The 26,251-nt window shown below is 43.9% G+C and overlaps 1 protein-coding gene across 5 annotated transcripts in view; it reads right to left on the minus strand.

The window, feature by feature from the left end:
- Positions 1–26,251, minus strand: part of ESRRB (estrogen related receptor beta) — a 161,132-nt gene that overhangs the window by 33,831 nt on the left and 101,050 nt on the right. For all 5 annotated transcript variants that reach the window (XM_075753834.1, XM_075753835.1, XM_075753836.1 and 2 more), the window contains one exon: positions 10,023–10,432. In XM_075753834.1, coding sequence (XP_075609949.1) covers positions 10,023–10,432 — 410 coding nt within the window. The remainder of the gene's footprint in view (positions 1–10,022; positions 10,433–26,251) is intronic.

A 26,251-nucleotide genomic window follows, 5' to 3' on the forward strand; every position in this document is an offset into this window, starting at 1 on the left:
TAGAAGTAGAGCTTACTAGAGCTCTAGAGTAGAGCTTAGTAGCACTGGGACAGGACTTGATTTTTGTTCAGACTTCTGCAATGGATTTCTATATTCTTGTGCAAGACCCTTCCTTCCTCTAAATAAAGACCAACAATCCGATACATACCAATCTCTTGGGGTGGTGAGTGGACCTTGGGAATAACTAAGCAGTTGGAAAGTCCACTGGGAGTCTGAGTGGAAAGGCAGAGCACAGAAGGAAATTGATTTATCTCACTATGCTTGGCCCGTGCTGGGTGAAACCCCTGGAGCACCCAATCCCCAAAGCCTAAATGTGATCTGCCTGCTAGTTATAAACCTTCTACTTCTTGCCTCTTGTTTTGTCACAAGACTTGCAACTTGCACCTAAGCCCCAGCCCAGCCACCCCATTCCTCACCATTGCTCATCTTCCCTGAAAACACAGTTTGTCAGCAGGAGCAGAGTGTGCTGCACAAGTTGCTTCCATTCAGACTGTATTTTGTCATTGCGCAGCACCTGAATTTCAATAGCCAGCAATGTATCAAGGTTCTCAGAGAGCTGGAAATTGAGATTCAGGGTTGATCTCAAGGTAATAAACAAACTCCCACTCTAGACACAGAGCTCCAGCACATTATAGACCCATGAGTACAGAGGCCCTGACCTCATGATCAGATACTTACTGTGCCCCACAGAGGAAGGAACAGAGCAGGAACAAACCTGGGATAAAACTCAAACACAGTCTCACTTTCATAGAATCACAGAATCGTTTTGGTTGGAAAAGATGTTTAAAATCATCAAGCCGAACTGTTAACCTAACACTACCAAGTCCAGCCACTAAACCATATCCCTAAGTACCGCATCTATGTGTCTTTTAAATACCTCCAGGGATGGCAACTCAACCACTTCCCTGGGAAGCCTGTTCCAATGATAGACAACCCTTTTTGTGAAGAAATTTTTCCTAATATCCAATCTAAACCTCCCCTGGCACAACCTGAAGCCATTTCCTCTCATTCTATCGCTTGTTACTTGGGAGAAGAGACCAACACCCACCTTGCTACAACCTCCTTTCAGGTAGTTGGAGAGAATGGTAAGGTCTCCCCTCAGCCTCCTTTTCTCCAGGCTAAACAACCCCAGTTCCCTCAAGTGGCTGGACTTGGCCGTGCTAGGTTAATGGTTGGGCTTCCCTTTGGAAGGTTTTGCCTTAGTTTCAGTGCTCACCTTTCTCACCAAAGCCAGGACCAGAGTTCAGGAGAGATGTAAGATTTTGTATTTTGTGGTCAAGGCCAAAAATTTGTCCTTTAACACAGAGACACTACACCAAGGGCACTGACCCCTTATAGCAGCGGGAGGCAGCGACAGCCCTCATCTGGCAGCAAAAGGACTGTCCCTCTACACTCTGTCAAGCACATCCTCCAGCTTCCCCGTCCCTCCAGCCCATGAACGCCTTGACAAGCAAAGTTCTGGAAATGGTCTACAAAACCTACACCGCAACTAAATGTGATAGTACTGGTTACCATATACACACTGTATGTACAGCTTGAATAAGCAGTTCTCAAAGGCACTTCTTTACTGGGATCATGACTGTTAAAGAAGCAGAGCCAGAGGAGGGTGGGCACTGGGCAAGTTCCGCTTCCTCGACAGCACAGCAGTGGTCACCATGTAGTGCAGCAGCCATGTGGTTTGCTGGTAAGCACAGGTGAAAAAATACACCCAGCGCTGGTGGGACATCCCGTCCAGCATGCCTCATTGCCTTCGCATTGAACACAGGCTCATGTGCTCCTTCCACACACTATGACCAGTCTAAAGGAAGAAAGGCCCAGCAACTGTGCCTTACAGTCCTCTCTACAGACACAAATGCTAGAGGAGAGGCTCACTGTACCCTCTTCACACAAAACAATGCTGCCAAAGTAAATGGAGTTTTATATCAGGCCCCAAAATATGCTCTGTGCTGCATGGATTGAGAGCTACAGCTGGAGGCAATACCTGCCATTACTGCAAGAAGCAGGGACATCACCAGGGAAGGCACAATCAGCATTACCCAAGCAGAACTTGTCCAAGAAAAACTATCGCCTCCAAAACTTTAACAAACTTCTCTGAGGTTTTTTTTTTCTATGTGTCTCAATTTCTTTTATGGGTCCTGGGGCTGGCTGCCAGCACAGTGAACTGCTCACAGCTCCCTGTAATTTCTGTAAGTGCCCTGTGATAAAGTGATGAGATTAACTCATCAAAATTCCAGCAGCCTCCCAGCAGCTGGCGGTCACACCACCAGCCTGGCTGACAGCACAAGGGGCTCAGAGAGCGCTTCCCCTTCACTGCAGCAGCTGGGGGTTCTGCAAGGCCCTGCAGAACAGCAGCAGCATACAAGGGTGCACATGGACAAGTCTGTATGCAAGGTATAAAATTTGAGTCAAGTCTCTGTGTGACGTGAACTGTAGATTGTGTGAACCAGAAGGACAGGGCAGAAAAAGGGATCATCTAACATACAAGGCCTTGCTTTGAACTGTTGCTTATTAGAAGAGATTTCCTTAGCTTAGACAATATTTACATTTGATCTGAAAAAAACCTGCTAGGACCTCACTGATGCCATGGCACAGATTTACCTAAAAAATGGCTTCAAAAAATCAAGTGGTGGGTGACCAGATCAGAATTTGGATTTGTTCTAAGCCTTCATATGTGGCCTTGGAGGGAAAATCACTTCCTCTCTTAGTGTCTTAGTTTGCTCATCTGCAAAATGAAACAAGCACCAAACCTTCCTTCTGGGGAGATCATGAATCTTGATTCATTAAGGTCTAACTGCACTTTAAAGTCTTTAGATGAGAGATCCTAACAAACAGCCAAGGATTATTAAAGTGATAGATCTTTTTTTTTATGCTGGAGAGCTGCAAAATTACCCTATTTTCTGTAAAATTAGACTTTTGACTGGGAAACAGTTTGGAACATAATTTCCAGTGCACACATAACAGGAGCACCTGAAAATTGCACACCAGAGCCTGGCCATTCAAGAGTCCCCATAGTCACCATACCTCTCTGGAAGGAGAGGCACTGGGAAGAGGATAATGCCTCCCTGAGCTTGGGGAGCAGTAAAGTCCCACTCAGCTCCTGCTTAAGTCATGGATACAGCTCCTCAGAGGAGTTGAGCTCAGAATTAGTACAGCACTGAGAGCACAAACTGCTCCCCGCTTACTGATCCTGCCTTTCTATAAAGCCTTTCTACAAGGAAACTGAGGTAAGATCAGATAGAAGTAGCCAAGAAAGTATTTCAAGCTAAAACATTTTCAGGTTCTGTTTTCTGAAGAAACCTCCCCACCTCTCCTCTTTTTCTGGCTGCTGCTTCATTGTTTTTCACCACTCTTTCCCTCTCCTCTCCCTTCCTTGCATACTCTGTCTGGCTCAGCACTGCTACACACAGATCTCTCATCTCTTTCTTTGGGTGACTCAAACAGAGGGCCAGATGACTGCAGCTTTTCCTGAATTTCAGGGGAAAACCCAGATTCAGACATATCTGCTGTTAAGTTCCAAATTCCATTCATTCAAGTCATGTCTTTCAACCTAGTGATTTGATACAGCATGCTGCAGTTGTGACCAACAGTGTGTGGTGCCACTCTCCGCCGGTTCCCTGGGGCCAGAGAGCTGAGAGCAGGAATTCCCAGGGAAATTCATCTCATAGGCACCTCAGCTCATGCATTTATTCCCTTTTATCCCAATTTTTGTAACAATTGTTACACTGCCCCCATGGTGGTTTTTTTTGTTTGTTTGTTTGTTATTTTGGTTTTTGTTTGTTTGTTTTACAAGAACTGCTTGCAAAATACCGTAGCCTTAGGAAGGTCCCATCAGGCAGTCAGTATTCTGCACAACTGGGACAGTCTGCAGGAGAAAGCAACATGACTTTTCAGTAAGCCAGTAGCTCTGATGACACTTTCATTTCAGTACCCACAGGTTTTTGTCCTGAATCCTTTCTATCTCTGATTCCAAAGGTAAACGCATCATTAGGGTATCTCAGTGAAAAGGGACATGAAAATTTTTGTAAAAAGGCACTTGGTGAGTACAGTGCCAGACCAGCAGTTCCTCTGCCCTCAGCAGGCACCAGTCTGACCTCCTGCACCAGGACGGGGAACACTGGTAATATGCATGGAGTGGATTCTCTATTACTTTCCACTTAAATTAGCCCTTCTAACTGAGGCATCATAGCCTGAGTCCTGGTGTGCGGAGCGGTACTTTGTGAAAAACAGAAGAAAATCTCTCCGTGAGATTTTTTTACCTCCGTGTGAGGTAAAAGGGGTTATTTTTTAAGCCATAGTTTTCAAAGAAAGAGATTCAAATATTGAACCTGTAAATAAGTATTTAGGCACTTGAATAAGTGACTTGATTTTCAGCAGGACTGTCCTATGCTACCAGGGACATGTCCCTGATCTAGGTGCCTGAGTATATACAAGCACCAGTAGAGGCTCTTACTTTTGGAAAGAAAAAAAGAAAAAAACAAACCAACCAACTCCCCCCTCCAAACACCCCCAAAACCAAAACCAAAAACCTTGTACACGTGTTTATCACTTGCAAGACAATGAGACTTTGGAAAAGCAGGTGAGATAAGCCCTAGTACTTAGATTAAACAAAATTTTACTTCACGTGGCTTATACAAAAAGAAAAACAGAAATGTGAGGACCAAAGCTTCAGGACTCTTGGTACTATGAGAGGAAAAGGAGGCAGCTATAGGTGTAACACTAGCACTGTGGCACAGTGGGGTGCACACATGGCTTATCCTCCATGAAAGAGGACTTGTGCATTTTGCGCAACCTCACTCAAATCAGCCTCCTGCTTGCACAAGGACACAGGAGATGGGCCCTGGGGCTACCTACCCGCACCAAGCTTGTCTGTAGGGTTTCTGACACAGAAATACTTTACTGAAGTTCCACGAAAAATACCCTTCTGCACAGAATTCTCTGTACAGATGCACTGAGGCAAAAAAACCTACGTCAGACAAATAGAGTTGTGTTGCACTGGAGATGGTTTTCTGAATCCAAGTGTTAGAGCTGTGAATAGTAAGCAGCATCAGGCACTAGATCCAAGGAATACTGCACTTTCCCTGGTTATGCTTCAAAAGATTTTGGAAACCTCAGAACATCTCCTGGTTTTTGGCTGTGAACTCCCACCTGAGAAGTAGCAGCCACCTTTCTGAGAAGGACAGAAGGATAGGAGACTGCCTGGCTGCTGTGGCCACTACTGTAGGGACACAAAACCTCCTTTCTGCATCTCAGAGGCCCTTTGCTAATCCTGTGGATGGTAATGCTTTTCTGCTCAGGAAAATAAGCAAACTCTCTCAACTGCTCCTCCCTTCCCAGGAGCCACTCTAACCACTGTAATGACAACCAGGAAGCCCTAGAAGACTATGGATTTTGTTACAAGCCTGTTATAAATCCATACAAGTCTTCTCAGCTGCATTATCCACATTTTAAGCCCCTTATTGGTGTAAGGGCATCCCAGCACAGCAGTTGTATTGCTACACTCACTGAGTTTGAATCTTGCAAGACTCAAGCAGGGAATCCACAGATGCAGGCACTTCATCTGATACCTAACCTGCCTATTCAGAAGATGACGGTAAATGTGTCTCTTCTCTCTGACTCTCCAATGACCACTTCTCCCCAATATTACTCCTGTCGTATCACCTTATGGGTATAAGTACCAAGCATACAATGAGATGATTCACAAAGATCAGAGAGGGAAATCTTAACTCAGATTCATTTTGCTGAGCTTTAAGCTTTTATTTTATATTAATGGGTCATTTTAGAAATAGCCTTAATTTTCACTATTTGAAGATGAAAAATAGATGAAGGGTAGTCATAGTCATAAGTTGAATAATAAAGGGCTCATATGGTTACATAGCACTGTTATTAGTTAATATCCAGAATAGGCAAAACTACCTACAAGTTGTAACGACTGATGAACAAAAGATAATGCCAATATATTTGATTTATATATAATGTTCTATCTACTGAGCAAACTATTAAAAGAAGGAATAGAGTAGAATTAGATTAAGAGTTTGTATCCTGTAAGAAATCCAGCATTTGCCTCTGTCCTAAATTTGGATGAAAGGATTAGTTAGGATTTCCATGGGATAGTAATTTAAAAAGTTTTAATTCAGAAACATCCATAACACATTCTCTTTCATGTAACAGATCTGTTCCATTACATTCAACTAATATGAAAATCTTGGTTTCAAATCAGATCTCTCTTAAGCACCACTGAAGCAGCACACTTCAACATGCTCAAAACTCAGATCCTCTCCTACTTCACTCGATTGCACTTTCCACAATATTCACAAAGTCAGGTGATGCCCATGGCACATGTTTTTATGGAGGACACTTGCATCATAGAAGTAAATGCAGATTGCTGCTAGAATATAACGGGGACCCAGAAACACAGTTCCCACAAAGCAATACAATGATAGAGAAATAGGATTAAAATTTTGTCAGATAGCCTAGCTGACCAAAAATGAAGTCAGTCAGTTCAGAATTTCTGACTCTTCCTTAAAACACGGGAATTCCAGCCCTAGGGTTCAAAATGACTTGTTCAGAGAGAAAGGCCTGTAGCCCAGTTACGTGTGTTGTCATCTTGTCTGAGGTTTTCACCTTTCCATCTCAAGCATTGCCAGTGCTGCAAAGTTGAAATGACAGACAGGTTTCCAGGCCTTGATCCTTCCTTTGGGCCATGTAACACAAACGAGAGAGGTCACAGGTGTGACCCCGCCATAACTTGTGGGACAGGTTAGGATGTGTTGTGTGATCCTAGCTTAGTTCAGCAAAACCAACCACTCCAATTCAGCTTGAAGTGAATCAATGGTTTGGATCTTCCTGACTTCATCAAAATTTTCCTTAGGGAAATCTGACTTGGTAAAAATTCTGCTTTTCTTTGGAAAAATCCTACTGATGGAAAACTCCCACACAGTAATAGTAGTGACCTCAGAGATAACCAGCCATGTCCATGCTGGCTTTCAGCATATCTTCTCCCTATCACTCTATCACTTGAAAAGCAACAGCCCTCATGCTGTCCAAGACAGCCTGGCCTCACCTGGCTAAGGGGGAAAGTGAGTTGCAGAGCTCTCAGGCTCAAAGAAGGTCTGCAGCTTGATGTTTGTTCTTCACACTGCTGTGGCAGCAGCAGGGGGAGCAGAAAGGCTATTGCAAGATCCTCCTGCCTCAAGACATGCAGGGTTTACATGAGCTAATGCAGCTGAAAAAAACACTAGGCAGACTGGGGTCATTTGTAGCGGGGGGGACATGACTTAGCATGAAGCTCTGCTTCATGATCGGGGTATCTAGATAGGACTGCAGGAGTCTAATCATCCAGGACAGATTTAAAGCCATTGTATAGCAGCATGCACACCTACTACTTAATAAAGTTGCCAAATGTAGGGCCACCAGATTAGGTACTCTCATAATAGTCATTAGTCTTTCATCTTTCAATACTCAAGCAGAGAGAAGTGAAGTGGCTGGTCCAAGACCACAAAAGCCTGATGATGAATTTACCTACTGCATCTCCTGAGCACCTGGGAAATCCTGGGGTCACAGCTCCAGCTCTGTGATCAAACCATTGAGTCAACACCATTCCCAAATACCAGAATCACGGCAAGTCTTTTGATACTAGCAGGGAATGCAACTGTATAACATACACATCTACATGCATTCTGCATACCCTATATTGATGTTAGGCAGCCTGGATGGATGTTTTCCCACTTCTTCAGTTAGATGCTTAACACATCTACTGAATGTAATAGAGTTGCGGAATGAACACCTTTTGGAAATGCTTTTGCCATTCACTGCCTCTTTTACGTGATACTTAAACTCTTGCCCCCTGCATACCCAGGGCTGTGCTTGGATATTGCATGCACTGCAGCAGAGCCCTGGGAACCGTGCATTTTCTTGACTCAACCACACTCTGCAGCCCTATTTGCTGCCCACTCCCCTGGGCTCAGCCTTCAGCTCGGTAGCTGAAATTGCTCACCCTCAGGCACAGCACACTCGACTCTCCCACTCTTGAGAATAAAAGCATTTTGGTACCTCAGTCGCCAGCCCAAGCTGATGACAGGGTGAGAGAAATCTCTGCTTATTCCTTTTCCCCATCTGTTACACATTAACAGGCAATCAATTAGGGAACCACAGGGAGAATATGATGGCTGTGCTGGGGAAAGGGGGTTGGAAGGAAGCACTCTCCCTTCTTGGGATTAAGTCAGCTGACATATCACCCAGGCTGACACAGGCTCTAGTTACTGCCACCCTGCATCATTTTCTTTTGATTTCCTCTGAAAACTCTTCAAAAGTTCCTAGGTCTTTTTCCTTCTCTCCAGGTTAGGCCTCTCTTCCGCTCTGCCACAGGGATGCTCCAGTATCGCTCCCATAAGAGGTCAGTTTTTCAATCTCTTCCTATATAAGGAGCCCCTAGGGCTTTGCGTCGGAGTACTACCCTATCCCTCCTTTAGCACCTGAATGTGCCAAAAAGAAACACTGGGAATGGGTCCAAGTGCTGGAGGAGGGACAGAGCCAGTGCTGACAGTGAGAAGTCCAAGTGAAAGTTCACATTCAGTCACAGGAGAGTTAGCAATGACAAATCACAGAAACTCTGTCAGGGAACAGGCCAATGGCCTAAAGATGGCCATGCTTTGCACATGGCATAATAAAAGAGGAAGAGTCAGTGGGGCAATACAGAGTGATTATTTCCACAGCTGAATAATAGTAAGGACAGACATCTAGAATCTAATAAATTAAGTTAGAAATAGTGAATTCTGCAGAGACCTGAACTGTACCCTGTACTGCTCCGTCCACTCCAGAGTTGAACATCCCTGGTGACAGAGTGTAATCAGGCCTATTCAATGAACAAAAATAAAACGAGTGCCCTCCCCACACGTGCATTGCTTTCATATCACAGGAGACAAGGAAGTGTTGGTGTGGTGGATTGACCCCAACCAGCAGCCAAGTATACACACAGCTGCTTGCTCACTAGACATCTGTCCTCACCATGGCTGGGTAAAACCAATACACTTTCCACTGGAAGGTGAATGATCTTGTCCTTTTTCCAGCTTGAAAGTGTAAGAAATAAAGGGAGTATCTGTACATCCAGACATGATTGCTCACATGGGGCCTGCTTGTGTAAGTACACCCAAACATCCATGGATATTGGAGTTTGCCTGGATGTACTCCCATTTTTGGCCATACTGCTGTACCTGTGTGTGTGCACATCTGCAGCATACCTTTGGCAGTCAGGACACAGACATACACCTCATATGTGAATTGTATGTGCAGGAGCAATGCACTGCAATTCACCTACACATACATGCACTGAGGTTTTCAAAATCACCTGAGGAACTTCTCATCCTTAGTAAGACTGACAAAAACTGGGTATCTCTATCTGCTTCAGTGCCTAAATTTTTTATCTTCAAAGAAGTTGCATCTTAATGAAAAGGGCTGATGGAGCTGGAAAAGGAGGAACACAGGATTGACTCTTATCCAAGTGCCCTGTCCATGAACCCATAGCCACAAATTAAGACTGGCAGGACAGAGTGAGAACCTCCCTACTCCTGTAATGCTGGAGCTTTCACCTCAAGGTACAGACATTTCTAAAGATGCCATCTCTAGGCAGGGGCATCTACTCTTCAAATGGGCCTTAAAACCACCTTCAGAGTGCAAAGCATTTCCTTTCCAGGCCTCACTCCACTAGCAGCCACATTATCAGGGTATCAGTGTCACTAGCAGAGGCAGTAAGATCCACTAGGCCAGATAACCAAGATCTGGTAGCCAGCCAGGCTAGGAACTTGGCAAAGGTTCCTACCACCACAAAGCCTAACTTCATGTCCAGGTTCATTTCAAAGGACCAGAGCTGGACAGGAGGAGAGAGGAGGCATACAGGTGAATTACATTTACCCTCCTTTGCCCCCTTTTACGTGACACAGAAACACTGCAATCTCAGCAATGTCTGGGGCCACCTCCCTATTTTGCTATGGAGTGTATGTCTCAGTTTCCCTCCGCTCCCACCATACCTTGAATAGTCCTCTTGAAGAAGGCTTTGCATGCCTCACAGGAAGCTACGCCGTAGTGGTACCCAGAAGCAATGTCCCCGCACACCAGGCACAGCCGTTTGGGGATTGCATTGAGCATGTACTCGCACTTGGTGGGCGAGTCCTCCATGATGGCGCTGGCACAGTCGTCGTAACGCTTACGGCAGGACCCACCGCCAATCCCCGTGCCATTGAACATGGGTGGTGAGTCTAGGCCATTGGGGTGGCCACCCATGGTGATGCCATAGCCACCGCTAGCGTCGGAGGAGCCACTTGGGCTGTGGTGGCTGATGGCGTCGATGCCGGAAGATGGGCTGGAGGGCTCGGTCTTGATGAAGGACCCACAGCTGGAGGAGAGGTGCCGCTCCTCCGTGGCCATTCTGCCAAGCAGCCTGCAGGGAGAGAGCAAAGGCACTCAGCGGCCTCCCGGCCAAAAGTAGTTCCAGGTTGGTCAAAAGACAGCCCTCCTTTTCCCACCTCAGTGCAACTCCAGTTGGCTAAGGCAGTTCAACACAACCCCCCACCCCCCCACACGTACTTCTCCTTCAGGAATATCAGTACAACTCACTAAGAACAGCCTGCTTTCTCCCCACAAACTCACACTAGAATAAAGTCAAGGCTGTTTGTGTAGATCACAATTTCAGGCTGTTCACAGGCTGCAGAAAGAAATGAGCCAGTCTGTAGCAGGCCAGGTAAAAAAGATGTTTGGTTAGTTCCGGATGCACTGCCCTAGCTCTAAGCAAAAAATTCACTAACAGACCCTGCAGGAAGGACCTGCTCAGATTGAACTTTCATTTGTAATACAGAAGTCTTTGATTAATTTTCATGTTGGATTCCTTCCCCATGCCTCACTATCATCACTAAAAGGGGATCTTAGAAACTGAAGGAAAATCATCTGATCAAAAGTTTCCTCCAGCTTAATCTTAAATCTTAATGGTTCTATTTACTAGTTTTCCTGGTTTCATCTGAGATAGAGTTAATTTTTTGCTAGTAGCTGGTATAGTGCTATGTGTTGGATTTAGGATGAGAATATTGTTGATAACACACTGTTGTTTTTAGTTAATGCCAAGCAGTCAAGGACACTTCAACTTCTCATCCTGCCTTGCCAATGAGAAGACAGAGGGCGCCCAAGAAGCTGGGAGGGGACACAGCCAGGACAGCTGACCCAAACTGGCCAAAGGGATACTCCATGCCATATGATGTCATGCTCCATATATAACTGGGGGGTGGGCTGGGAAGCAGTATGGCTTGAAAACTAACTGAGTATCAGTTTCAGATGGTAAGCAATTGTGCTGCGCATCACTTGTTTTGTATATTCTTTTATCATTATTATTGTTGTTTTTATTATTATTGTCTTCTTTTTCTGTCCTATTAAACTGTCTTTATCTCAACCCACAAGCTTTACCTTTTTTGTTTCTTTTCGATTCTCTCCCCCACCCCACTGAGGGGGAGTGAGAGAACAGCTGAGTGGTGGTTTTAGCTGCCAGCCAGGTTAAACCATGACACTAGTATAATGCTTTTGCATGGAGACACTTCTCTCAAATTCCAGCTTCTTAGAGAGGAGGTTATGCTCTTAAGTATATAGAAAGGACTACATCTTTACCAAATTTGCAAGATCTTCTTAGTTATTGTAGTCACAAATAATCTTACTCCTTATATAAATGTTCAGTCTTTTTTTAGAAGACTGTTAATTTTTATGATATCTTACAGCAGTGAGTTCCAGATATTACTTGTGTAGTGTATGAACAAACAAAAAATCCCACTTTTAATTGCCCATACTGTATTTGCAGCCTTTCAGGCTCCCTGAACACACCTTGACTCTCAGGAAATACACTTTTGCCATGTTCTCCTCATTCAGCTTTTTATTATCTATATAATTGTTCTTCACATCGAAGTTTTTGCAGGCCTCTTATCTGCTTCATCATCCATCTCTGAACTTCCTCTAGTCTGGCTATTTCTGTTCAGTCCAGAATAAGAGTTCAATGAGCCAGCTCCTCAGCAGCACGAAACTGGCACTGCTCCATCACTCCTCCAGCTGAAGGTCTGGACAGTAGTCAAGACAAAAGCATGCCATCAATTACCTACTGACATTACCTTATTTTCAATGTTATTTTTCAGCCTTTCTGTTATATAACTCCTTACATTGTTTGCTTTTTTTTATCTTTAAATTAGAACTTAAATTGTTACCATTTCTTCAACAGAGAATATCAGCAAGTCACTGCAATCCTCAGATCTTTTCCTGAGTTCCTACAGTTAATTTAGAATCCATTAAGAAGTATGAAAAATCAAATTAATGCCTTCTGGTGTGCAATGTTTTGCAATAGTCAACAGTGTATTTCATCTACCCCTGTGCTTTCCATTCACCCAGCTTTATTAGGATCCTCTGGAGTTTTTCGGTCTTCCTTGATAATTTGATGTCATCTGCAGAGTCTTATTGTTCACCCACTTCCCAGATCATTAACACATGGATCAAACACCACAACACTAATCTTTATGGGCGATTCGGTTAACCTTTATCATGCTGAAAATTGACTTCTCTTTCTTTTCTGGGTAGGGTATGTCTACCCTTTCTTTTCTGTCTCAGACACTTTTTAATTGATAATAGTATTAACCTGAGAGGTTAAATTTTCCCTTCAGCAAGATAATTTGTCAAAGGCTTTTAAGAAAACCTAAATACACACATTTTCCTGATGATATGTCCAAAGAATTCTGACTGGGGATGCTTGACTTTTTGTCTTGGAAGCTCTGCTGGTTTAAAGTTACCATACCATGGTCATGTGGGTAATTTCTATTTCAGTTTCAGCCTATTTACCTGGTATTTGTGGCAACTCCTTCTGCCAAGAGGTCAAACCCATCAGGGGACAGGACAAAACATTCTGTGATACAGCAAGGCTGGAGTGCACATGTATATACATCACATCTCTGTGTGTGTTGATATGAATGTACATGTTTGATATGCAGCAAATTCACAGTCCTGCATCCTTATGATCTCATTTGACCCAGCTATCTCCTAATTCTCCCTTCTCTGTTTCATCCTTGATGTTTAACCTCATCTCCTATCTCTGGGATCGATCAGCCAAGTTTGTCACTTGGCAAGACTGTTGACCTTGAGAGTATGGGCAGGCATCTCACATTCCTCAGCTGCTTTCCCTGGTTTTACTTGAGAGGAATCCAGAGTTTGGTCCCTCTCAGAGACAGCGTGATGAGTTGATGAATGCCCACGCTTTGACCAGAGGGTCACACTGGACTAGAGGCCATGGAGCAGTTACAGGAATAATTGCTGCAAGTACATTCATCTTTAATCCTGCAGGGCACCTAGACAGCTTGCAGATCATCTGGTGTAATGCCAGCTGACTGTGTGGAGGAAGATGAAGCTTTGCTAGCTGAGACCAGATCTTAGCATCTCACAGCAAAGCTGAAAGCTGCTGTGCTGGTCAGATTCTGGAACCTTTCCTTACACGAGAAGTGTGTTTGCAATAAAAATCTGAAGATCATTGGGCACAATAACATGAAATTACGGTCAAAATGGAAGGCAAAACCACCATAAAACACTGTTCTGCACTGAGGACCTCCACAGTAAAAGGAGTTGGAGTTGTAATGTTAAGGGCAAACCAAGGACAACACTATGAAAAAGGTATGACAAGGAGATGATCTGTACTGTCAGATTCAGTCAGCGGAGTACAAATCCCAGCTTCAGTCTCTTAAAAAGCACAAAATTCCAGAGGACCTCATGAGGACCCAGAGGTATTTCCCTCCACTGGGGGAAAGGAAAAAGAAAAAAAAAAAAAAAAAAAGATCAGTCTCCTAGGACCAACTCACTTCTCAACTCACAACCTCAATTAAGGACCATTCCTCCCCAAGGCGGGCAAATAGTGACTGATGGTGAATCAAGGATAGCAACAAACCCCCAAACCCCCTACATCCTTGCAGCTGAGGATGCTACTGTTCCCTTCCAGGAGACAATAATATATAGTGAGTTCTGGTTAGATGTGAATGCATGCTTTAGACGCAAAAGTCCTTAACACCAAGACAGATCAAAGATCATAGCTAAGGTGACTCCAGCCGTTCCAAAGCTTGTGTTTTTCTCTTCTGGCCTCTGGAACAACTTGCATAGTTGATTATTGCTGGGCAGCACACACTGAGTTAAGTCTCACCAGCTTTGACTTTCTGCAAGTCTCATGGAGATCCCGTGGTGATTTTTAAACAGACTCAGAGTGTCCCCTGCCAATGAAATACAACATCTTGAACTTCAAGAAGAACAGCTAAATGTTTTTTGCAAAGAGTTTAAAGTGATGAACAGCCATTTTGCTCAGCTCTAGTTACCTTAATAGGAATGTAAAAGGAGAGAGACTTGATCCAGCACTCCTCCATGCTGGCACAGGAAACTCCGTTACTATTTCTGTGCCCATGTAACAGGCTTAGAGGTTCTAAACATTTCGTTCTTTTCACCTTTCCTCATTATAGGTCATTCCCTCTAATCCCTTTAGCATCTTTGTGGCCCTTCTCTGGATTTGTTCCAACTTGCCTGGGTCTCTTTTGCAGCAAGGTGCCCCAAATTGCACAGTGCGATGCCACAGCACTACAAGGGAGAGTCACTCTGGAAAGCACACAGCCAGGCAGACATATGGACAGACTGAGCAGTAGCTTTGCCAGACATCAGGTTGCACATCAGCTCACATCATTTGATAGCTACTGTCTCACTGGGACCTCTCTGAACATAAGCTGCTTTTGCCACCGTGCTCTGCACAACATGAAATTTGGAGATTCTCCTTGTTCCAAAGTAGATGCAGTATCATCTTTAAACCACACACTCCTAATTGCCACTTGTTGTACCAAAGCCTGTTAATAATGCTCATTTTTGCAGCCTAGCTCTTCTTTTTTCTACTCTGATTTTGTTCTAGTATCTTTCAGTTGTGTCAATTGTAAATTTTAGAACTATTCCTTTTACATTTTCCCTCAGGTCACTAATGAATATTTAAAACCAAAACACTGGCCTTTTGGACACCACCTTTGCAGAAGGATAAAGAATGTCTCTAACCCTTCTGTTTACACTCTGTCAGCTAATCCATGATTCATTTCACAGGATTTGTATCAAAACCAATTTGATCTAATTTCCCTAATAAGATCTTGCACAGCTTTGTGTCAAAAGCCCATGCATGGTCCAGACAGTCTATCCACTGCATTCCTTTTCCCCACTAATTATCTAATTGTATCAAGAAAGGTTATTGTCTGCTGTACTCCTGTTTCATAAACCCACTGCTGTTTATCACTAACAACGTTATTAGCCTTTATGTGCCTGTAACTGCCCTCAGACAAGCATTGTCCGATCCCAGTGATTCTGGATGTAAATATGCAGGTTTAGACCAAGTCAAGATTGTGCTTTAGTTTTTTATCCATTAGCATTATCTCCCCTCAGGCAGTGTTGGGTTAATGTTACAAGTGTCTCCAGTTCTTCTCTAGCCTTTCATCTTCTGCTATTTCTTTATAATGGCTGGACTGCTTATGAGTTCAATGCTCTCTTGAGAACAGCAGTAATAAGAGAGGGAAAGACTACTAGATGGACAGGACCAGAAAGGGACAAAAGATGACTGTTATAAAATCAAGGCAGTATATTGCCCCCAATTTTTTTTTCTTTTAAACCTCAAGGATTACAAGTTTGGGATCCATGCAGATAAGGCTATTTTATTGCACATCCTTTACGTTATTTTTTCCAGAAATGGTCATTTGTAGCTCTGTTCACCTCTTTACCCCACTTCTGGATGTGAGAATTACAGTAGTCTTTATCTACAAGCCTTCACTGACTCAAGAGAAAATGCTCACATCTGCTTAGCAAGACATTATCCAGCTTTGTAACAGACGGTAACTTTTCCCCAGCAGAAGAATTCTCTATGTGCTAAAGGTATCCACAATTCAGTAACTTAATTCCATCTGAGCATCTAAGTGCTGAGGCAAACCCAAGTATTTGATCATGTACCATCTCCATGCAGCACTCCCTATTCCAGACTGGATCAAGGAAACTTCCAAGACAAGACTGCTGAGCTTCTCTAGTGGCTGATCCTCATTATGTGATCTTCAACAGGAAGGGCAAGGATAGCTTAGTGCTATACTCCAGTTTACTGGAGGAAGGTAAGGAATAGGCGTCAGAAGTTCTGCCATGAAGGCCAGTCCCTTCACCAGTATTTTCTGATAAAATCACACACTCACTAACCCAACATGTTGGAGGTTTCCAACAATAAGACTGAAATTGTCATGAAAATGAATGCTGAAATATAGCTGTAGGACTAGTATCCCTTGAGGGAAGGGGAGAGCAAGAGAACACTCAGGCCCTCCTTGGGCAAAACCTTCTCTATTCTGGGCACAAGGAGACATGTAAAAGGTCAGAAATGGGCTTTTTTTTTGGTGGTTCTCACAGTGTGTTGGTTTTGCGTGGCAAGGTTTTGGTAGCCGGGGGGGCTACAGGGGTGGCTTCTGTGAGAAGCTGCTAGAAGCTTCCCCTGTGTCTGATAGAGCCAATGCCAGCCGGCTCCAAGACGGACCCGCCGCTGGCCAAGGCCAAGCCAATCAGCGCCTCTGTGATAACATATTTAAGAAAGAGAAAAAAACAGCTGGGGAGAACTTTTCAGCCAGAGAGAGGAGTGAGAAGATGTAAGAACATCTGCAGACACCAAGGTCAGTGCAGAAGGAGGGGCAGGAGGTGCTCCAGGTGCCGGAGCAGAGATCCCCCTGCAGCCCCTGGTGAAGACCATGGTGAAGCAGGCTCTCCCCCTGCAGCCCATGGAGGGAGGATGAGGTGGTGTAGTGATTCCACCTGCAGCCCGTGGAGGACCCCACGCCAGAGCAGGTGGAGGCACCTGAAGGAGGCTGTGGCCCCATGGGAAGCCCACGCTGGAGCAAGCTCCTGGCAGGACCTGTGGATCTGTGGAGAGAGGAGCCCACGCCAGAGCAGGTTTGCTGACAGGACTTGTGACCCCCTGGGGGACCCACGCTGGAGCAGTTTGCTCCTGAAGGTTTGCACCCTGTGGAGGAGACTCATGTTGGAGAAGGTCGTGAAGGACTGTCTCCCGTGAGAGGGATCCCATGCTGGACCAGGGGAACGATGAGAGGAGTCCTCCCCCTGAGGATGAAGAAGTGGCAGAAACACCGCGTGATGAACTGACCGTAACCCCCATTCCCCGTCCCCCTGTGCCGCTGAGGGGGGCGGAGGTTGAAGCCGGGAGTGAAGTTGAGCCCGGGAAGATGGGAGGGGTGGGGGGAGGTGTTTTTAAGATTTGGGTTTATTTCTCATTCCTCTACTCTGTTTTGCTTAGTAATAAATAAGATGAATTCCCTCTCTAAGTTCGGTCTGTTTTGCTCATGATGATAATTAGAGAATGATCTCTCCCTGTCCTTATCTCGACCCGTAAGTTTTTTTTTCTTTCGTTGTACTTTTCTCCCCTGTCTAATGAAGGAGGGGAGTGATAGAGCAGCTCTGGTGGGCACCTGGCCCTCAGCCAGGGTCAACCCACCACATACAGCTGGATGTGTATTTCGGACAGAATTTTTTTTAAGTCCTCTAAGACCTACCACAAAATTGAAAACCCCTGCAGGTGAGATGCCTGTACAGCTTGTAACTTGCAGGTACCCAATAGCTGTGCTTGTGGAACTGCACTTTAGTCCTGAAGTCCACGATTAGGAAGTCCTCACAGTAGACTCAAACTTTACTGACAAAACCTGAGAAGACTGTTATTATAACCCAGTTCACTTCAGGTCCCAGCTTGTGAAAAAACCACTCTCTAGATTACACAGACATTTTAAAACTGACTATGAAAGACCAAAGAAGCTTTAATCCGCAGAAACACCAATGATTTAAACAAAGATAAAACACCCAACCTCTTCTCCAGTCCAGGCCTGTTTTTGCTATCAGTATTTGTTAGCCCAGATGACATAAACATGCACTGCATGAGTAAATGAGATGTGATATCATGCCATGATGCCATTTGGGCAACACAGACTTTGTGTCCTTTGTGGGCCACGTGAGAGAGCTTTGCAACCCACAGCTGGCTGTCAAACAATATAGATCAGCTTCTCAAACACTGGCCGCAACTCCAGTAACAGCCAAATTTCATTAGGTGGGGTTTTTTTAGATACAGGAGACAGAAATAAATAATGTTTTCCAAGTGGCAGGTCAGACGTGACAGCTGCAATAACAGCTAGTGTAATTTTAGGTCACATATGCAAAGAGTTAATGTCATGGAGCTGAGATGTCCCCACCTGTTGGGTGACCAGTCTTACCATGGACAGCTCACACACACACTCCCATCCCTGCTTCTCCGCCACGAGGACACCCACCATGGTGCTAGGGATGCAAGGGGTCAGCACACCCACTGGTTTCTCCTGCTCCTCTACTCAATATGGACTTCAAAGGAGAGAGACATCATCTAGAGACTCCTTGTCTTTACTAACAGCTCTTCTCCACACAACAGTCCAAGAATAATGGGATCTGCCATTGTGCCACTTTACTCCTGGATGGTGGGTAACTCTGGATAATTCAGCCATACCAGCCACAGTCCAGAAAGATTTTCTGGGCTTATTTTATCATACAGGAACATATCCTGTTCCCAGGACAAACTTCATTTCTCTCTGGGGGTAGGCAAGACCGTGGGTAGTACGTGCATGATGGGCATAATCATAAACATAAATCCCCAAGTTACCAATGCACAGGCTTTAGAGGTTTTTTGTTTAAATTGCATTGCTATAAAGGACAAGAAAGTCAGAATCTCAGATCAATCTAAGTATTTTTCTCTGGAGTGCAGATACAATTTCTAAGAGTTCTGTCATGTTTGCTAGTGGCGGCTCCCTTTGGCTTGCATGGGCTACGCTTCCATTCTGTAGAGTATGTCAAGCCCCAGACAGCCTGTTTGCAAGGCAATTGTCCATAATACACCCACACAAATACTACATACTCATCTTTGGAACAAACATAAACTATAGCTTAGCAAAAGGCTGATGAGCCTCTACTCTGGAATAGAAAGCATTGTGTGACTTCTATCCCATAGCATGAATACCAACCTGTAGTTCACAAACCTGAACTGTAAGGTTGTAACAAGGTCCAACTGTCAGCATTTTATTCTAAAAGAGCTAGACTATCCTGATTCCAATTACAAACATTTTCTGTTGCTTTTGGCTTTGCTGAGCATCGGGACCCAGTTTACTTTGCAAAAGTGAATCACACTTGGCCTGCCTTTCACCCTTGCTCTGAAGAGAGATAGTTGTGGTTTTTTGGTTGTTTTTTTTTAATTTGCTTTATAATTTAATGGTGGGTCAGGAGAAGAATTTTTGACTGAGGAGCCTGAAGAAGCTAAAATGAAAATATGTAAGGAAGACAGCAAAGTCCCACAGCTCCCCAACTGCAAGAGCCTATCTAGAGACCTGTGTCCAGGGGTCAGTTCCCCTGGTATTCCTGAAGAGAACTGGGTTGTATGAGATCTACTGAAGTGTGTCACTGGATGAGACCAGTTCTGCTGTGTAGACTGGAGGAACATACTCCTTGCACAGCAGGGGAGATGGAGGCCCAAGCTGGGCTCTTCTGCAAGCTAAGGAGATGGAGGCAGCAAGTGCTCATATTCTGGCTGTTACACAAATAGTATTTGCTTGTCTAATGCCCAGGAGACATTTTATCTCTTTGACCCGTTGCATAACCAGAGCCCAGTTACATATCAGTAGATCTTCTCTAGCCCAAGTTAGCTCATGCTGATGAAAGCTGCCACAGCAAACTGCCTGGAGGCTGCTTAATAAATAAAAAAGGCTTCTCATGGGCAGAAGACATTATGGATTTCCTACTAGCCTTCATCCCTATCCTCATTCTTGTAATTTCTCTTCACCCTTAGGATGACACTCTTGTTAGTAAATGGTAAGAAGTACTACACAGACCAAGTGACAATTAATCTGGAGATGTGACATATATTATCAGTTCACTCTCTTATTAACGCATCGCCTTTTGAAGATACCTTGCCCTCTGGTGTACTAATGGCACTCCCTCCAGAGTGAATTGCTTTAGCACTTGAGCTAATGCTTCTTGCTTATACTTACTGTTGATATCACAGCAAAACAAGGACTAGGATTGAACTTGCTGTTCACTATTTATCCAAATTTTACCACCACCCTTTTCCCCACCATGCTACCATTCTGTGTTTCCAATTTCCACTTCTTCCTCCACTATTTCTACATCTGGAAGACTGCTCACGCTAGTTCAACAATTTTGCCTGCGTAAAGAGAACTGCATCTCAATCCCTGTTGAAATGCTCAGTTAACCCTTCATTTCTTCTTGAATGTCTGTCTTTATTCTCTGCCTATCTAGGGCACTTATAATCTATATCTCTCCTAGTACCATCAGTGTCCTTCAGAAACTTGTGAATGAGACCCATACAACACATTCAGTAATGCACACTTCAAACACTTGTACATCAGAATTTTGCTTCCACCTTTTCAGCTGGGAAAGGAAGGGAAAACCTCCAGCACTGCCATTCATATCACATTTATTTTTGCATCCTAGCCTGATCCCTTGTCTCATCTCACGTAGACCTTTTAGTTCACTCAGTACCCTCTTAGCATTGCTGAAAGAAAATTGTCACTGTTGCAAATTCTTCAGCCTGCACTTCCTTGCATTTCAAGATATCCGTTGAAGGCACCCCTCCCTTCAACCTTGCCTACAATTCATAATAAATAATGGCAGGAAAAAAAGAGAGACCCAGAGGTATTGCTTAATTCCTCTAAGTGTTTGAGGAAGGAGTTAGGATGGGACATACTTACAAATCAAGGCCATCATCCTAGAAACAAATGTGAAAAGAAACTTAAGAATTAACTTTTTTTTTTTTACGAATACTAGTTTACTGAAAGGGGACTCTAGGTTTATTCAGACAAAATCTGAACTTGTGTGTTCTCCAACCTGGATGCATTTAGGAATTCTCTGAGTTTGACCTGTTCATTTTTTTTTTTTGGAGGGTTTCTGTTTCTTACACTACAAAACGTACAGGTGCAGAGGGACTCTGCTTCCTTCTCCCACCCTTGCCAAGACAATCCAGACAGAATAGATTGGCTTTGCCTAGATTCCACCTGTAGCTCTCAGAGAAATCTATAATTAAGTGCCTCATCATTAGAAACATTACTCAAAACCAGACAGATCCTGAAAAGCTGACTGAAATTAGTTCCATATAAATTACAGCATGGAAAATAACAATGGGCAATTAGTGCTTTTCAATTTGAAATCTTTTTTATCCCTGACTCTCCAGAAAGCATTTCTAAGATGATACGGTGGCAAAGCAAGATAACAGCACGAGAGCAAACACTGGACCTGGCGTAAAGGAGATGTCCCCGAACCACTGGAAAACTGTGGAAGTGGGGGTGAATTGGGCTGTTGGTGAGGATGGAGGCACAAGAGAACTGCATTGGGTCACGGACAGACAAGAAACCTGTACTACACAGTGAGGCTGAGATACAGCACTTGAACAAGCAGAGAAAGGGAGTACATGACACAGGTAACTGTAGACTGGGCTCCTCTCAAGCTAATGAGCACCACAGGTTTGACAACAGGTGATACATGGAAACACTCACTTACCTTCTGCACACCTTAGTCTGCTGTAACATACAGGATTATCTTTAGCTACCTATTTAAGATAACCTCAATGTTCAGTTTTGCTGAGTCTTTAAAACCCCACCTTTGATAGGTATTTAGCAGATCTCTTACCACACACTACATACATTAAGTAGCCTGTTGTAGCTGACCCAAATTCCAGCTTCAAACCCTAATGACTTGTTCTAAATCCACTTCATTCATCCATCTTCCAGACTGTTTGTCCCCATTTCCTTTGACTGACAAAGTAACTTCCAGTCCACTCAAGCTGAATCCTACTAGAGGCCCCAACGGTGTCCTGCTTTCTTATTTGCCTGAACCAAGAGATGAGGAGGAGACCATGGCCAACAAACCACTCTTTAGACAGAAAACTGTGTAACAGAACAAGCACATAATTTTCCCCAACACTCTGCATAACTTGCATATTCATTTCTCTAGATAAAAAAAACCCCAAACACCCCAAACAAATTCTAAAGTAAAATACTTTTAAATTACCTCCATTTTCCTCCCAAATTGGCATCACTGTTTGAAAATTTAACTAAATGTGATTACAAAAAAACCATGCAAAAATATTCATTTCTGTCATGGTGAATAGTATCTCCTCATCCCAGGAAGTTTTCGCTTTTCCCTATTATTATTTTGGGACATGAAAGAAAAAACCGCAAGCTTGCAAGATCTTCAACCTCAGTTTCACTTCCCATTCCCTATCTTTAGCTCCCTACTTATAGACAAGCAGAAGCCAACAGACGGCAAAGACAACAGGCAGTCAGGCATCCACAGACACACAGCTGCTTCTATACTCTCATATAGTATCTTTCTGAGACAGGCTTAAATGTTACATAGCTTTATTCTGTAGGGTATCTGTATAGCAGGTATGCATACATATCATAAATTTATTGTGCAAATACACACAAACCCCTCCTCACACACACCCTCCCAGATCTCTCCTCATTATGTGGATGCACCTACATACCATTCCAGCAGCTTCACTATAGAAGCCAAACTATGACTTCATACTTCCAGACCATCACCATGAGTGTTCAGACCTTTACAGCAAACATAATGTGCTAAAGCAAAAACAATCAAAAAACCACTGCCTAACTGAGTGACATCATCGGCAGTCTTCACCTTCAGTCACAGCCCTGTGTCAACCAGAGCATGAGAAGGAGAAGACCTCACATGATTTTACATAGGTCTGCACTCTGATCTCACATTTAGAACTGTTTGTTCTCTGTCCAGAGGTCTGGAACCCTTCACAGACACTACTAGGAGCAGTGCTGCCCTCTTCAAAAAAGGAACCCAAAAAGAAGCAAGCTTCAGCAACTGACGGCCCGGTGTGACCCAGCCCAGCCCACCCTGCCAGCATGTCCTCCCTGCTGCGCTTGTTCCCTTTGCCCTTGGAATGCTATCACTTATTATCACGCTGACTTCTCCAGATGGGGCATTTTGGCTATTGATCTGATAAATAAACAGCCTGCTCGCTCGATCAAAATGTTATTTTGCATTTCAATTACTGTTCACTAATGCAACCTTCATCCCGCCAAGAGCGCTGCTGGCAATGACACTCGACCTGGCACAGGCGTTTGCAAGCAAATTCGGCAGCGCCTGCTGCAAGCACCTAACGGGATTACCAACCTCCATTAGATGCATAGAAAGAAGAGGAGATGGACAGACAGTACTGAAGGGGAACAGACGTGTGCAGAACAGAAGGTGTGAGCAACCTGGACAAGGGGTAGGGATAGGCAGAAGCACAAATCCATTTACAACACAGTTTTGCCAAATATTTTGATAGTGGGAGGTCTTGGAAGCTAAAGACATTCCCTCCAGTGGACAACCCTGACAGCTCATAGCAGACAGACTGAGCTCACTGTGTGTGAGCTGTGCAGGAGTTCAGAGCAATGGGAAATGGAAATCAATGTCTGGTGACAAGCCAGCAGTGAACACCGCAAACCCATCAGGGCAAACAGGGTCATTTCTAAAGCAAGTTCTGGAGTCTAGCTCTGCTGGAGTTCAGTAGGCCCTAGAGCTAGATGCAGGATGCTGTGTGTAAACCTGCAGGGACGAAACCCTCTTAGTCCTTGCTGGATTCTTCAGTATAGTGGGAAATGCGGTTGCCGTTGGAGAATCTGGTGGTGATACAGCAAGAAAGGATCATCCAGAGGTGCTGGTAAGAAATGGATCATTGGCAGGAATTGGTCTCTATGAATTCAACACTCCTTTTAAATTCCTAAATGAAATGTAACATGTATCACAAAATGACACAACCATTTACCAATGCATGCAAATGGTGGTCACTGCTTTCACCAGCCCCTGCATAGCATGTCTGTGTGGGACTTAGCTCCCAGGTGACAAGGTAATATAAATAGTCAAGAAAATGCATTTCTCTCAATTTCCAGAGATTCTTTGACAAAGATCTTTGGGACAAAGACCTGGACAAACTTCTCCCATTTCATTAACAGACAGCACCAGACTGAAACTGCCAGTCATCCATGAGTTAAAAATAAACAAACCCGTGTAACACCCTGACATTATATAAACAAAATGCTAAGTATAACACACTGAATGAGATCAATGTGATGCATAAAGACAGGATCTATAACTCCACACACTCACACTTCATCTGCTCTGTGTGCCCAACCTCCCAGTTCCCTCTGCCCTTGGCAAACTAAGCCTGTGTCCCACACTCGTCTCTCTCTGGTCAGGTCTATGCTGTAGACCTTGCTCTCCCAGATCTGTCTCTGTGCCCATCCTTTCTCTGAGCCCACTCTTGGGAGCAGAGTTTCTGGGAACCATTCTACACCTAGATCATATCTCTCCCCAACCGCTATGCAACCATGCCCCAAGCACAGTTTAAGGACCCATATACATGTTATGATTCTTAGTCACTGGCTCTGTACTTAAAACATGGGGCAGTGAAGTACAGTGTACTGAGCCCTTAAAATGCGGCTAAAATGTCTCAAAGTCTAATTCCAGCCTCAACACTAATCTTCTCGTGGACTTAAGTCACTGCAGCTCTCCAAGACGCCACTTCCCCAACTGAAAAGCAAAGATGGTCCTGAATGACCTACCTCTCAGGAACATCATGGGAGTTAATCAGCAACTATGACTGAAAGAACGGAGCGTGCAGATGAGTGTGCTAAACAGAACGATGGATAGATAAGCTCAGTACTCACATGATGGCCTCTGCTCCAGATTATCAGCAGAATTTGAACCTCTGTCTTCAGCACTACAGCTCAGAGATTTGCCTGTGTAAGTAGTGCGAGTAGTTAGTTTTCCTGCATGCAAGCTAGCCAGAAGAATAAAATATTGGCTTCACAAATCTGACTATATTATACAGACCAATTCTGACCTCCTCCTACATCTGACTGTATTTTAAGTCCAGTCCCCTGTAACTCAGTCTACACAATAACCTTATCTCTAGTACTGCCTAATCCTATCTCCATCTCCCTAGGTGCTATTTCACACACCAACTGCCTCCTGACCATACCTCCATTCCCCTCTCCTTCACAGTTACACTTCACTACAAGTTTTTCATCAAAAGTTCATTTTCTTAAAAAATGCTATTCTGTTTCATTACAGAACTAAGTCAATTTTGGCAGTGTTTTGTACGGGAAGATTTCCAAAACAACTCTAAAGAAAATGAGATGTTTAATTTTGCTTTGTTCCTAGTACTGTTTAGTCTGTTGTGTGCTGCCTCATGTGTTCTTTGACCGACTAAACGTGCATTGTTTCAAGAACATATCGAAACAAAGTATTGGAAGATTCCTCAAAATAAACGTTATTGGAATGTCCACTCTGCTTAAAATTTCAGGTGGCAGCCAGATTTGGGTTGAAATAACATTTTGAAAAAACAAATATTCTGTGAAACAAGATTCTAATTTTCAGGTAGTTCTACTCCCTGTTCCACACAGCCCTCTGCTTGCACTTTACTCAGCAGGTCTCTTTATTTATATGCATTCAGAAGCATGTATGTTCTAATGTACACAGAAAAATTTTGACACTTCTGGAAATTCAAGACTACCATGAAAGCTGTGCAATCAACTCATATAAAATGGTCATCGTGTATTACTCAGTCCTTTCACACAGCAGGGATTAACCATGTGTCAAGGAGCATCCTGCAGCCAAAAATCAACCCCTCTGTTTTGAAAGCTGAGTGCTGCTGGAGAAAACCAGCTCTGCTTTTCCATCTGGTGCCATTTAAGCTTTACCCCATTCCTTCTGCATCATAATGAAATCACTGCTGGCATGTGATCAGAAGCTCTGAAACCCTGGCTCCCTATCAACTTACAAAAATTGACCTGGACATTTTATCTACTTTGATGAGACCTTGAATGAAACTTCTTTCTCATTGACTCATGGCAAGGAGTGCTACTTCTTAGCACCTCTGTGAGTCACAAAACAATGCTTCATTTTACAGCCTGCTGAGGAAAAATTGTTGGAATTGAGTATAAATATCTTACCTGCCACCTGAACCATACCCAGCATTTTGTAGCTACAGTGGAAATAAATCACAAGTAGTTGGGACAGTATCCTATCTCTTCCTTTAAGCCTTGATCCAACTACTATTGAAATTAAATTATGATTTCTATTGATCTGAACAGGA

Source organism: Balearica regulorum, chromosome 5, assembly GCF_011004875.1.
Source record: "Balearica regulorum gibbericeps isolate bBalReg1 chromosome 5, bBalReg1.pri, whole genome shotgun sequence".
NCBI classification, from domain to species: domain Eukaryota; kingdom Metazoa; phylum Chordata; class Aves; order Gruiformes; family Gruidae; genus Balearica; species Balearica regulorum.